Below are 14,738 nucleotides of genomic sequence, written 5' to 3'. Positions count from 1 at the left end.
CCCTCTTTGTTTCATTGAATATCTCGGCCTCAATGTAGGTGTCATTAGAAAGCTGAGATCCTCATCTTTGCGATGGTAAATAACATTTTATCATCAATAGTCTAAAACATACTTTTATGATGATTTGTTTAGCATGCTTTTCCTGTTGGATGGCATATTTTGTTCTGGACATCTAAGATATAACATTGGATTACTCAGCCAAGGAAGCTCACAGACAAGTAAAAAATACATAATTTTTTAGACAGCTGCCTAAGGTAAAATCAAATATAAAGTTTTTAGCTATTTGGGGCTTACAACAGCAATAATCGATGCATAAAATAGACATATGTATTTGATGACTTACAGAAATCAGATTTCATTTTGTGATTCTTTTGAAAATCTTTCAAACTGTGGTATTAGGGCAACAAAACAAACTGTACTGTCACATTACTGAGAATAAGAGCTTTCAGTTGTTATGTGACTTCTCCATTTAAGTGCCACGTGAAAGACTTTTATATTCAAATTATATTCATTACCTCTAGGGGGCGCTAATTTGCGACGCAAATGTTTTCAAGCCTTATTTTGTTATTTTGTGTAACATAAATGCAAAAGGGATGGTAATCTCTGAAAAGTTCAGATTCTAAGCTTTCAAATGATACATCATATGCTTGACCTATATATATGGGGACTTTAAAAGGGGTCATGAAATGAAAAATCTAATTTTCCTTGATATTTAGACATACGAGGTAACCGTACTATAAAAACATACTGTACATTTCAGAACTCAAAACTTCCTCCCCAGTGTAAAAAGAGCATTTATAGTTCCCACCTGTTTGAAACATACAGTTTTAAAAACTGTGTTCGTGACTTCACAAGACATTGCTACATTGGCCCCGCCCACTGGTGTTCATTTCGTATTGTAAACAGAGAGGGAGAGAGACAGGCCTACTGTGACCAATTTTTTCTGAACACCAAAAGGGACCCATCTGGACTATTTTGAAGTTTTTGTGCATGCATTACATGGACATCTTTGACCGTTGTCATGTTTATCGCACTGCTTTTAAAAGACATGGTGTCAAGTTACAATTCATAAACTGAGATGCCATTCAGTTTTATTCAGCTGCTCTGCGTCTTGCTGTTCATGTGCCCATCTGCGCTATTTTTAATTGTTGGTGTATGTAAACAAGCACTAGCTGGACTTCTTTGACCATTGGATGCATTTCTGGCGATCTGCGCCTCAGTGCACCAATGTGTGTGCGTCATGTTTCACCGTGCTATGGACAGTGTATGTGCGAATATCAGCGTGGACTGCTTGTGAACCAGTCATAATACGATTAAAGCGTTGCCAAGGAACTGTTATTAAAGAAGAATGGGAGAGTTAAAAACACTTGGACTTGACTGCAAAACCATGAGTAAACATTTTAATTCACGAATATTTCAAATGTCTTGACTGTTTGATAGTTATGGCGCTGATGTGCTTGAGTAAACAGTTTAAAATATTTGGATGCAATTTGTTGGATGTGCGTTGTGTGTAAATCCTGAAATTTAGTTTCATAATGTTGTGGAGAGCTTGTTTATTCTCTTTCGATTGAGTTTCAAATATGGCTAAATTTGAGGGGATGCATGATGTTAGCCAATCAGAATAGTGGGCACAGAAGTTTAAAGGAGATGCTGTGGCCAAAACCAAACGTTTCAGTCAGAGTGCAAGAGACAGGGTGGAAAATGATCATTTATTACTAAACTATGACAGTTGTCGTGCAAAAAACTTTCCTGACATTATCAGCGGACCTCAAGTAAGATAATAAAATTATTTAAAAAAATAGCATTTCAGGGGGCCTGGGTAGCTCAGCGGGTATTGACAGAAGTGGAGGCAAATGAGACTTGCCCTCCGCCACCAGGATTGAGGTGAGTAACAGCGCCACCACGAGGACCTAGTAAGTAGTGGGAATTGGGCATTCCAAATTGGGAGAAAAGGGGATAAAAACGTTTTAACGTTTTAAGTGAAAAAAATGTCACAATATAGAGCCCCACAGATTTTATATTCATTTGCTCAATAGGAATATTGTACCAAAATACTCACCAAGATGTGTAAAAACAGGCTTCCTGTTAATCACATGAACTTGAGAGGCGTTTATGGGAAGGGAGAGAAATGTGATGTACTCTTGAGAAGAAAACAGAATTGAAAAAGAGAGAGAATGAGGTGTTTGGATGTTTTTTATGTGTATATTTGAGCAGACAACACATCAAATGACAGATATGTGGAAAAGAATATGCATTACCTCTGGCCTCTCCACCTGAATAATTGTTTGATATGAATTGGCAGGTGGAGCCATTACCCCCACAAACCCCACACACATCCTCCACTTTCCCAGAATGCATTACTCCATCACAGCCAAAAAGCTAGTGAAGCATCACAGGCAAAAAGTATTAAAATACATGACACACTTATTTTATTATATGAGATGTGTTATTCCACTTTACATTTCAGATAAAATTTGTTGTGTACAATCCTTATACTTAAAGGAATAGTTCACCCAATAATAAAAATTATCTCATCATTTACTCACGCTCATGCCATCCCAGATGTGTGTGACTTTTTTTCTTCTGCAGAACATAAACCATTTTTTTAAAGAATATCTCAGCTCTGTTGGTCCATTCAATGCAAGTGAATGGTGACCAAAACTTTGAAGCTCCAAAAGCACATAATGGCAGCATGAAAGTAATCCATAAGACTCCAGAGGTTAAATTCATGTCTTCAGAAGCAATATGATAGGTGTGAGTGAGAAACTATAATACTATACTATTTTTACTATAAATATCCACCTTTGACCAATCCCGACAAGTAGGTGGCAATATGCACAAATAATGTGAATCGCCAAGAAACAAAAGAAGAAGAATCTGGAAGTGAAAGTGGAGATTTATACTAAAGAAGGACTTAAATATTTATCTGTTTCTCACTCACACCTATTATATCACTTCTGAGGACAAGGATTTAACCACTGGAGTCGTATGGATTATTTGTATGCTGCATGTATGTGCTTTTTGGAGCTTCAAAATTCTGGCCACCATTCACTTGCATTGAATGGACCAACAGAGCTGAAATATTCTTCTAAAAATCTTTGTTTGTGTTCAGCAGAAGAAAGAAAGACATGCATATCAGGGATGGAATGAGGGTGAGTAAATGATGAGAGAATTTCCATTTTTGGGGGAACTATCACTTTAATAGGGTGGTGCTTCGACTGTTATAGTACAGATGTGTTGTTACCTGGCACTTCCCACCCAGACAAGCAGAAATAGAGCCACGTGGTGCAGAATTATCAGCTTCGCACCGTGTCCCATCAATGAACTGAGACCCACGACTCACCATGAAGTCCTGCTCACGTGAGCGACACATCAGTTTACATTGAGTGTCACCTAAAACAGAGAGAAAGAGAAAAAGCTATGACAACAGAGAAAAACAAATTAAACAGATGAAACTAACAGAACTGAATAGAATCCTAATTATTTGCTTTTGCAACTTCCATATGATGTCGCCATAGAACAGCATCGTGAACTTGCCTTGATTACCAAGACTGTCCACCTGGACAAAGTTCAAATTATGGAGGGCTTTGAGGGGTCTGAGCCCCGGAGGTCTTAAAAGTAGCTCCAGCAAGGTTTTCAAATGTTTCAGTAACCACAAGCTAAATATTCACCTAGCAGTAAATAGACACTCAAACAGAATTCACTTGTGGCTGAGAAGGTCAACACGGCAACAGTAGACTGCTTTAGCTCTTTTGTTAGGATCATTATCGGACCATACATTGAAAAACGGTACATAATGTCATTGTTTATCACTTAATTATTGATTGCCATTTCACTTTAAAAGTCTAGCAATGCAAACAATGGTGTTACCTTGACAGATTTTTCCCTGAAAAGTTTCAATAGAAATGTATTTTAAAAAAGGTCAACCAAGTCCAGGTTACTCCAGGTGCAGTATGCAAATTAGTCAGTGACTTTCAGGGGGGACTTTCAGTAACCTGGGTGTAGTGCCTCGCTCAAATGCAAAATTGTGAGAGCTCATGCTTGCTCCTTATGAGGATCAAACCAGCAACCGACTGGTTACACACCCTGAGCTTTAACCACTGTACCAGACCACCATCATGCACCATGGATATCCAGGTTTTTGTGATGCATGTAATAGACATAATCTGCACCAGTGTTATTATCATTAACAAAAAGTAAAATGAAAATTAAAAGAAAAACTGACATGTTTGGCATAACCCCAAAACTAACTATATATAGGCCTATATACAGTTTATATATATAAGTATATAAGTAATTAATTTTAGTTTTTGATACACAGTATGTTTTTTTAAAAAAATTGAATATTGATATAAAATAGTGTGATAACTAATGAAAACTAAACTAAACTGGATTGAAAAATTAAATATCAAATAGAAACAAAAACTGAATTAAAAATCATGTAAAATAACCCTGATCTGCACTAAAGTCACTTTTGTATTTTCAGCTGTCCTGTGGATATTTTGTTCCTGATAATGCCTACCTGAGCTGTAGCTGACAGCAGGGATCCAGGTGTAGACTGAGCTGGAGTCTGTAGACACTAACAGAGGCTGCTGGTCTGTAGCTGAGCACTGCTGAGCCATAAACTCCAGCTGAGTCTTCTCACATGGCTGTAACAAAGAAGGGCAATATCAGATCTAGAAGTTCATGCACATTGTTTGGGAGGGAAGTAATGTAATTTTTTGCTAAAGGGGCCATACACTACACTTTCTTACCAATATCATTATACCATTATTATAATTATAATATATATCAAATAGAGGAAGTATTTAAAGGGGTCATGACATGCCTTTTTTGTTGTTGTTGTTATTTTAATGTTCCTTAAGGTTCACTTATAATAATAATAATAAAGTTTTTCACAAAAAAATAGTTATATATTTGTAAAACGTGATTTTCCACCCTCATTCTGACCCTCTGTCAGAAATGCTGGGTTTTAGTGCTGCTTCTCCTTTAAGAATTGACAGTAAACGCCCACTGTTCTGATTGGCTCTCTGCTCTTGACTGACCTGCTCTCTGCTTGCCATCTCACTGCTTACCGCTACTGGGCGGGGATAAAGAAGTGATAATGTAAAGTAGGCCTTGATGTGTTGTTGTGGAGGTGGTCAGATGCAAATGTCTACCACAGTGTGACATCACAATATGGAGAAAGTAGAGAGTGAGTTGTTTTGGTAGCTTGGTTTCAACAAATGCTCTTTTTGCATGAGGATGTTCTGAGTTCTGAAACTTACAGTATTTTTTTTATAGTACAATGACCTCATTTATGTCAAAAGATCAAGAACATTTTATTCTTCATGTCATAGCCCCTTTAAAACACAGTCGGCATATCGAATCTGAATTGAAAGAATAAATGCTATTTAGCACTCAGTGAGAAACACTGCACACATATATCACTGCAGCCACATGTACAATGTGCATGGTGCAATCATTTATTTGATTAAGATGACCTGTAGAGGCCCAGTGTAAACATGCCTGGTGGCTACTACCTGTCCATTACAAAATTCAGCTTCTTTGTCTTGTCCTTTACAAACGGTACCACCAAAGGCTGGCCTGAAATGTACAGAAACATCGCTTTGAACACATACATGCAGATTATTATTAGTGACATATAAATAAAAATGGCATTTTACATAAAATCCCTAATTTCTGCGCAAAATCACACATCAATATATAATTGTGTTCAGGTAAAAAAAGAATTTACACTTGCTGGATTTGTATTGGAAAATGTCATACAAGATACTCCTGATACATTAACAGATACCATATTTCACACCACATTCTACATTTTGGTGTGTTACATGTTATGCAACAGGGTCAGAAATGAACCAGGGCTTGGGGCAAAAGTGCCACAGAAAGTGTATATATATATATAAATGGGGTAAGAAAATTCCCCTAAATATCAAAATATCAATGCAAGAGGAGAAATATGCTTCATATGTAGTCTGAGAAGTCCCTGCTAAAAAAAAATAAAAAAAAAAAATAAAAAAAAACTAGCTTAACCAGCATGCAATTCCCATGCTGATCTGGGCTGGTTTATGTTGGTTAGTGCTGGTTTGGTGCTGTTATAGCTGGTGGCCCATCATAGCCATGCTTTTCACCAGCAAAACCTAGCTGGTGAAGCTGGTTGAACAGTATGGTCCATCTCCAGCACATTAGCCTCCCATGCTGGGGGACCAACACTCAAAACACAACACACACTGGTGACCAGCAATGCTGGTCTTTTCAGCAGGGGTGTCATTTGCACCTGGGGTTGTTGCACTGCCTCTTGCGGTAAGTGATTCCTCCTCCACATGTTCGTGAGCAGGAAGAGAATTCAGACCATGAAGACCAGGAACCGTGAACCACAACTGAGGAACCCAGTTTAGAAGGAGACACACACCGACCCTTTAAACACCACTTTAGTAACACAGAAAAAGAAGGCGATTCATTTTAATTGGTCACAAAATAAGAATTTTTCATGGTCTGAGTTGCATAAAACTGAAGTACAGGCTTCACAAGAATGTTTGACCATTTTACATAAATGTTGTAGTCCAAATGAAGGGATTGTATAATTTTAAAACAACCCAAAAAATGTGCATCATTAATGTCAGTCTCAAACATATTCCATAATGCTGAATGTACTGTATACTAGATAGATAGATAGATAGATAGATAGATAGATGTACATATACAATATATAAACAATTTTTTAAAAATAATAATCTACATATTTCATCATATATAAATACAAATCTATCACCTGACTGGGCCCACATTCCGTCCCGTCCAAAAGAGGAACGAGGAGACGAGTACAAGAACTGCGGTCACGTGGGTTGATATGACAGGACAGAACACGACAAGTTGCCTTGATGACAATAAGAAAAACATCATCACATTTAAATACCATATGAAATTAAAATTGGATCTTTGTGGCTTAGTCCATGTCTAGTAGTTTTAAAGGGATAGTTCATCTAAAAATGAAAATTCTCCTATTATTTACACACCTTCATGCCATCCCAGATGTGTATGACTTTCTTGCTTTTGCTGAACATAAGCGGATAATTTTTAGAAGAATATTTCAGCTCTGTAGGTCCATACAATGCAAGTGAATGGTGTCCAGAATTTTAAAGCTCCAAAAAGCACATAAATGCAGTGTAAAAGTAATCCAAATGACTCCAGTGGTTGAAACCATGTCTTCAGAAGATATATGATAGGTCTGGGTGAGAAACAGATCCATAAATAAGTCCTTTTTTACTATAAATCTACACTTTCACCAGCCCTTCTATGCACGTTCACGAGAGGACTGAGTTTTTCTTCCTCTGTTTTTTAGCGATTCACATTACATACTGCCACCTACTGGGCAGGGAGAAGAAAGAAAAAGGGATGGCTAAAGCAAAGAAAAAGAATAAATAAATCATATTTGCACAACAGCCCAGTAGGTGGATATATGCATGAAGAATGCGGATCGGCAAAAAAACAAATGAAGAAGAACTCGGTCGTGCATAGGAGGGCTGTTTGAAAGAAGATTTATAGTAAAAAGGAATTAATTATTGATCAGTTTCTCACTCACACCTATCATATTGCTTCTGAAGACATGGATTTAACCACTGGAGTTGTATGGATTATTTTTATGCTGCCTTTATGTGCTTTTGGAGCTTCAAAGTTCTGGCTACCATTCACTTGCATTGTATGGGCCTACAGAGCTGAAATATTCTTTAAAATCTTTGTGTTCAGCAAAAGAAAGTCATACATATCTGGGATGGCATGAGAGTGAGTAAATGAGAGAATTATTTGTATTTTATTTTTTTTATTTTTTTGGTAAACTATCCCTTAAGGCCATCTACACGCTAATGCAGCCTACTCCTTTCCTTCCAGGAAAATAGACCAAAAATATTCAAGACTTGTCTTGCACTTATGGGCATGTACACATTTTTGTCCTATAAAAAGCTCTCTAGAATAATTCCTCTATACCCCTCATACTGCATAAAAAATGAATGAATAAATAAATACAATCTAGAAAATCTAGGCAACATATTTATTGGCAAAGTTGCAAGTAATTACAATAGACCTTAGTTAGAGTAGCACCATATTTAATTTTTGACAGGAATGGCTGGGCTGTGAGGCAGACTACAGTCTCTTCAATGAGTTGTTCTGTTGTTCTATCTTGATGATAACTGTTAAGCTGACTAAACATTTAAAATACTCCTTTCCAAACACTTTTGATTAGACAGAAAAATTCCAGAAAACTGAGTTGTGAAAATTAAATCTGATCTAGTAACTTTACACATTAGGTGCATGCTGTTGACTGTAAGTCCATCCCTCACAGCCTTGTTTTCGTTCACGTGAAATTCAGTAAGGCATCTAGCCTGAATAAGGTCTATAAATTATGATGGTATTAACCATTAAACCATTAAACGTGACAGTTAACAAAACAGGTAATACCAGATACTTGCTTTGGCAATTATGCTAATAATACATTACTTCTCATGGTGATTTTTACTCATTAATTTATTATGATGGTCATTTTTTACTCACCATATCACCATTAGTGAATGAGCAAGCAGTAGCTGAACTGCCAAATGCAATACGGCATTGATCATCCACTCCATAGTAGAGACCAGGCCTCATATCCGACACAGTACCATCTAGCACTGGCACGTCCTTCACACACTCCACCTTACCTGCACTAAACAACAGTCAATGAACAGACTTAACCATACAGTCAGGGCCGTAGCTAGTTGGGTGAAAGGTGGTAACAATTGTAGGGGTCCACAGGTCCAGGGGGCCCCACAACAAATTCTAAACTTTATTTTCTAATAGAAAAGTGGCCCAGGGCAGTAAACAGTCAGGGGGCCCAGAATACCTTGCAATGGCCCTGCATACAGTCATGTTATAATGAATATCCACATGATGAAGATGAAATAAGAAAACACTTGGACAGGACAAGAATATGTGGGAAAGGAGTTGGAAACAAGTTTTATAAAATAGGTAAAACGGAATAATATATAATGCTTATATATGTTTATATATAAATAAACATGGAATAAATAACAAAAACATAAAACATTAGTCAAAAATGAAACAGTACAGAACAGTGGCATGGATATTTAGTCAATGAATTGTAATCACTGGCTATTGGAATGGAATACTAGCATACTGCTTACTGCACTGTATATACTGGCTAATTTTTAAAAATGTATTGGGAAGAGCATGCAATATGCAACAACAAACATTTCAAAAAGTAGTATGCTAGTTTTATTTCTTACAAAACCTCATTACATTGCATGCTTAAATTTGTGTGTGGCATCCAATAATAATCTGTAATAAAAATGCATTATTTCTATCAAATAATGAGTCACAAACAGGGGCGGTACTATGATGTAATCTTTTGGGGGCATATTGATCTTTATCTCTTTGTCGGACTGGGGGGTGCTCCTCCTTGATAATTCCGCTTGGGTTGGTCCCCCTTGATTGTATTTCGCCATTGGTCCGGGAGGCGTCAGAAGTTTCAGGGGGGGCACAAGGAAAATCTAGGGGGGCAATGTCCCCCCAGCCCCCTCCCTAGACCCGATCATAATCACAAAAGTGTTTAAAAGGAGATTAAAAATGAACTGATTGCTTACAAAAAACAAAAGAGCTATGCATGCTATGCTATTCCAAACATAGCTATTGATTTTGTGATTTAGTAACCTGATACCTGAAGAAGTTGTGGAACTGAGCCCTGCTGCACTGAGACCAGGTGAGATCTACACTGTTATAACCTCCATCAGATGCCATCATAAACCCACTAGAGCGGCATGTGTTATCTATTCCATCATGATTTATGCCAAAACTGGAGAAACAGTAAGGCAAAAGTTGGTTCACAATAACTCAACCTGATTAAATTGAAGAGGTGAAATGTACTAGAGTAATTGAACTTTATTATTACTATTGGCTTACCTGTGGCCAATCTCATGTGCGATGGTGATGCCGAGATCAAAACCTGTGTCCTCTGTAATTACACAATTCCATTGGGTGGAACAAACTCCGCCCAACTGAGTTACACCTCTCACAAGCTTATTCCCATTGGGTAACACCAGATCAAACCTTGGTGATGTCAAAGGAAGATACTAATTAAAGTATAAAATAAAAAATTAAAGTAATGCAAATAGACTGTTATTGCAGAAATGCTATATTAATACTGTACTACAAACTTACACAATAAAGGCTTATAATTGTGCTGTTCAGTTCTTTGTAAACCACACCTGGTAATATACACCAGCAGATCTGCATGTAAAGGGTCAGTGTCAGCACCAGGGTTGACCTTCTGACCCCACTCGCAAACACTTTTTAGAGAAGAGGTGATGTTTTCCGAGATCTGGATCTCTGGCTGTGGTTGAAAACAAAAGGCCTTTTACACTTTATTGTCCTACTTGATTACTATAGTGCTGTTGGTGCTGGTGTATGAGACAGTATCATATCAAACAATTTGTTTGTTACCTCTGGTTCTGTCAGAATGACCATACGAACCAAATGAACTCTTATATTTGCACCAAGGGTGAAATCTCTCAAAAGCTCAGAGGCCTGTAAGTGTAGAAGAGAGAGTGTTGTAAAGGCCCAAGTCAAATCTAGCACACAAATGGATGATCATACAGTATATAATGGGGTCCAAAAGTCCACATTAAAAAACAGGGTTCAAAATTCTATTTAAACCTGAAAGTAAACAGAAAGGTTTAGTATTTTTAAACATTTGAATCAAAGAAAGAGTATTATGTGAAATTAATGAGAAATATTTAAGATTATGCACTGTTTCTAGGTCACCAATCAAATGTAAGCAAATTTGTGATTTTGCCCATGTTAACTCTTTAGTACAAAAGGTCAGATTTCTTTGCTTCCATTGCGGTAAACAATATGCTCTTTGGAACATTCTCAAATCATGCTGGATAAAATGGATCATCAGGTGGAGTCAATGTGAGCTTGAGTGCATGCTGTCATTAAATCAAAAGGGGGAAATGTACCAAATACTATGACATTCTCAAATTCATGTTGTAGTTGTATTTTTCACAACAAAGTTTCAACTTTTCGCTCCAATTGTTGTGCCGATATCATAATTTTAAAATGAAAAATGTGTAAGAAATGAGAAAAATGCTTAACAGAAGCCTTTTCAGACCTCCCACTGTATGTTGTACGATTTCTTCATTGCAAATTGTCTTACAATGTTGAGATTGGTGAGGATGTATCTCTCAGTGTCTTGTCTATGAATTTCATAAACATCAGGACCCACTACCACTGCAAGCTCCAGATGTATGACTTCTGACCCCAGAAGTGTTCTCCGTAACCTGAACTGACCTAAGACAGAGGGCAAATAATGTAATAAAATGAGTAAAAGCATAAACACTAAAAAATGAATCCAGGACATTTGTGATTATGAAGACCTTTCATTACGATAAAAAACTGCACTTGAAATAACAAAACAAAATTCAAGATTTTAGCCTGTTCAACACAAATTACAATAATTCCATGGTATTTCACCATCACAAACATCACTCACTCTTGGGCTGTTTAAGACGTGTCCTCACAGGTAAAGTCTGGGTTAATAGAAGGTGAGGTTCACCAGAGGGTAAATCTACAGTAAGGTCCTTCCAGAGGTCGATGTGTTTTTGAAGCATCGGGCGAATATAAAGCCTCCTCTCCTTAGACTGAATCAATCCTTGCTGGGGAGAATGTCCATAATCAGACAGACAACACTTTATGTTGGAAATGCCATTTTTGTCTCCTATATCTGTACTTAAATATATAGGACAACACCTCCTAAATTCAAATGTGTAAATGTATATGTCTTTGATCATGTGAACTAATTGTTTTCACATTTCAGGCTGCTAAGCGCAGGGCTATGCGATATGTCATATGGGTAGTCAGTGAGCGTGGTATTTTTGTGCAAGTCTAGGCGCAAGTGGGCTGGGTCAAGTGAAATTGAATTCGGAAGTTCTTCTCCGGTTATTACACCATCTGTGTCCTATAGTATAGTCAATTCCCTGTCAAGCACCAGCGATATAAACAAAGACGGTACATTCATTAGAATTTGGTAGTGTAAATGGTCTGTATGCAATGAATTAGAAGAATAGAAATATGGACTTGAGTACTTTTGTGCATTTTGTGCATTGTGCCTTGTTGAATGTCAGGCATGTTTTTATGACAGTGACACGCTCCTTTTATAGGCTTGGAAAATGCGTTCTCGTCATGACTTGGATGTATACTCCATTAGAATATGGAGAATGTAAGTATTATTAATCAAACTGATCTATTGACATACACATTATGGCTAGTATTACCAGTGGATCTATCAGCCTTCCAGTTTAGGCTGTGGATCAAGGTATTTTTTTACTTTCTTTTTTTTTTTTTTTTTTCACCAGCTGATATTTTTTGCACCTATCAGTTGATTTTGCTTTAAAAAATACGTTTGTTTAATCAAACATGAAAAGCTTAAACCAAAATTATTTCTAAATTCAAATTACATTCCAAACTAAACAAAAATATAAATAAATTAATGAAGTGGTTAAAAAAAAAAAAAAAAAAAGTATATAACCATCTCCCATACTCAAAACATTTTACCCTCTCCAACTTCTTCCACAGCCCCTTTTGCAGTGATTTAAAAATCATTATGACAACAGGTGGAAAAATACCAATACAAATTAGATTATAAATACAATAACATAATAATAATAATAATAATAATAATAATTTAAAAATAAACCATGACCTACAGATATAATACAAATCTCGTACATTTTTGGTTCATTAAATGGCTTCAACAGTGATTATCAGGGACATAATTTAATGTTCCACTATATTTTCAGAGTTTAGTTTACCAACTGAATTTAGACTTTGCGCTGATAATGACCTACTGTATTTCTTAGGAAACTAGCAAATTGCGCTTTGCGCCACGCCACTTCATTAACGTACAATACAATACACCAACAGATAGCGCAAAAACTCTCACCCATGGCCAATTGTGCTTTGCGCTGGCACAGAAATTTAGCTTAGAATTAGTGCTCTCATGAAGATAAGATTGTTGCGAACAGTTGTTGCTCACTGCACTGCGCCTAGCGCAGTCATGAAAACAGAAACCTTCATTTGCTGTATTTTGTATTAAAACTAAAAGGGAGGTGATATTTACAGTAATACCCCTGGTACGCATACAGTATATGGGTCAAATAAAGAGGGACTATCATTAATACCCCCTCTCTTATGTATTTATTCTGACATTTACTGTAATTCTCCCTTAACTTTTATTATAAGTGTTTATTTTAGGGTTTAAACATCCATAACATGCAGTTCCTACCAGTTTCCCATGGCAGACAGGCAGAAGTGTTCTGGTGTGTGCTGGCCTCAGCAATTTCAGCTGCTCACAGCACATATCCTCTCTCTTTTTCACCACACTGACTGTTGAGTTGATGACTAGTTCCAGACTGGAGGGACAGGACACTGGATATTCATCTCTGTGTTGTCCCAGCTCAAAGCTCTCTCCCTGGGTCTGAAACGAGCACCTCCATAGCCCTCTGAAAGACTCATTCCTCGAGCAATTCACCCACACCAGCTCAAACTGAGGCACTAAAGAGAAGGATCTGCCAATGTCAGTATGGCTTTCCATAATGGAATGAAATATGTACCATTGGGACTTGAACTTGAAGTTTAGGACTTGAATTTGAAAATGTTTACTTGGACTTGAATTTGCAGTTTGAACTTGAATTACATCAGATTTTGAACTTGAATTTTAGGACTTGAATTCGAACATGTTTACTTGAAATTGAATTAGCAGTTTTGAACCTGAATTCCATCAAACTTGAAATTCAAATGTACATGGCATGAATTCAGATTCAGTTCTTTAATACACTGATTCAGGTTTTATATGCAGATTCGGGTAAATTTGATGAAGACATCTGGGTCCTCAGAAAGAGCAGTCGAGCCTGTATGTAATCGAACTCCTTGACAAATCACAATGTAGCTCACAGGTCACGTTTGGAAGAGGAAGGGTCCACTGTGAAATAGTGCCAATGTGGGATCATGGCTGAACAAGAGCCATCACCTCTCTCTAGCATAGGGTACTTGTTCTGCCCTGATGCAAACTACAGATGTAATTAGTGTGATTGGTAAACAGGCTGTTAGATGCATTAAATAAATGTTTATCAGTCATCTGCTATCTTATGCGTTTACTTTTCATTTTCAGATCAGCGTTTGCCACCCGTGTTGTAACTACAAAGCAGTTAGCTAATCTTTGCTGCTGGTTTATTTTTATTTTTATTTTTATTATTAATGCTCTACATAACACCCAGGGGATACATTAATCTTTTCTGACCGACTTATCAATCCAGACCTGACTAATGTTAAGTTAATGTTAGCTTTGCAGTTGCAACGATATGGACACGTCCAACTTACCATCTTAACTTAAAAAATTAAATAAAAGTAGAGTTGACAATCTAGCAAACATGACATTACACAGAAGGTGGTTGCTTGCGAAACACAGCAAACATTAGTTAACTGCCTTTTGGAACCTGTGGCAAACATTGATCTGATAAACATTTGTTTACCAGTCACACTAATTACCTCTGGTTTGCATCAGGACAGAACAAGTAACTTACGCTAGAGAGAGGTGGTGGCTCTCGTTCACCCATGATCCCACGTTGGCACTATTTCACAGCGGATCCTTCCTCTTCCAAATGTGAATTGTGAGCTACGTTGTGATT

The 14,738-nt window shown here is 37.1% G+C and overlaps 1 protein-coding gene across 3 annotated transcripts in view; it reads right to left on the bottom strand.

Moving 5' to 3' along the window:
- LOC127424297 (A disintegrin and metalloproteinase with thrombospondin motifs 13-like) overlaps positions 1-14,738 on the bottom strand; it is a 34,868-nt gene that overhangs the window by 19,183 nt on the left and 947 nt on the right. For 2 of the 3 annotated variants that reach the window (XM_051669337.1, XM_051669336.1), the window contains exons 3-17: positions 13,337-13,605; positions 11,546-11,708; positions 11,210-11,343; positions 10,495-10,578; positions 10,260-10,384; positions 9,955-10,101; positions 9,713-9,847; positions 8,551-8,701; positions 6,776-6,880; positions 6,281-6,432; positions 5,523-5,586; positions 4,523-4,649; positions 3,245-3,393; positions 2,259-2,379; positions 2,060-2,140 (exon numbers count right to left, since the gene is read on the bottom strand). In XM_051669337.1, coding sequence (XP_051525297.1) covers positions 2,060-2,140; positions 2,259-2,379; positions 3,245-3,393; positions 4,523-4,649; positions 5,523-5,586; positions 6,281-6,432; positions 6,776-6,880; positions 8,551-8,701; positions 9,713-9,847; positions 9,955-10,101; positions 10,260-10,384; positions 10,495-10,578; positions 11,210-11,343; positions 11,546-11,708; positions 13,337-13,605 — 2,007 coding nt within the window. Of the gene's footprint in view, positions 1-2,059; positions 2,141-2,258; positions 2,380-3,244; positions 3,394-4,522; positions 4,650-5,522; positions 5,587-6,280; positions 6,433-6,775; positions 6,881-8,550; positions 8,702-9,712; positions 9,848-9,954; positions 10,125-10,212; positions 10,385-10,494; positions 10,579-11,209; positions 11,344-11,545; positions 11,709-13,336; positions 13,606-14,738 lie in introns of those variants that run through there. The other variant, XM_051669338.1, reaches the window with a different exon arrangement.

This window comes from Myxocyprinus asiaticus, chromosome 33 (assembly GCF_019703515.2).
Source record: "Myxocyprinus asiaticus isolate MX2 ecotype Aquarium Trade chromosome 33, UBuf_Myxa_2, whole genome shotgun sequence".
NCBI classification, from domain to species: Eukaryota; Metazoa; Chordata; class Actinopteri; order Cypriniformes; family Catostomidae; genus Myxocyprinus; species Myxocyprinus asiaticus.
This window is presented reverse-complemented; position numbering and strand designations above follow the sequence as displayed.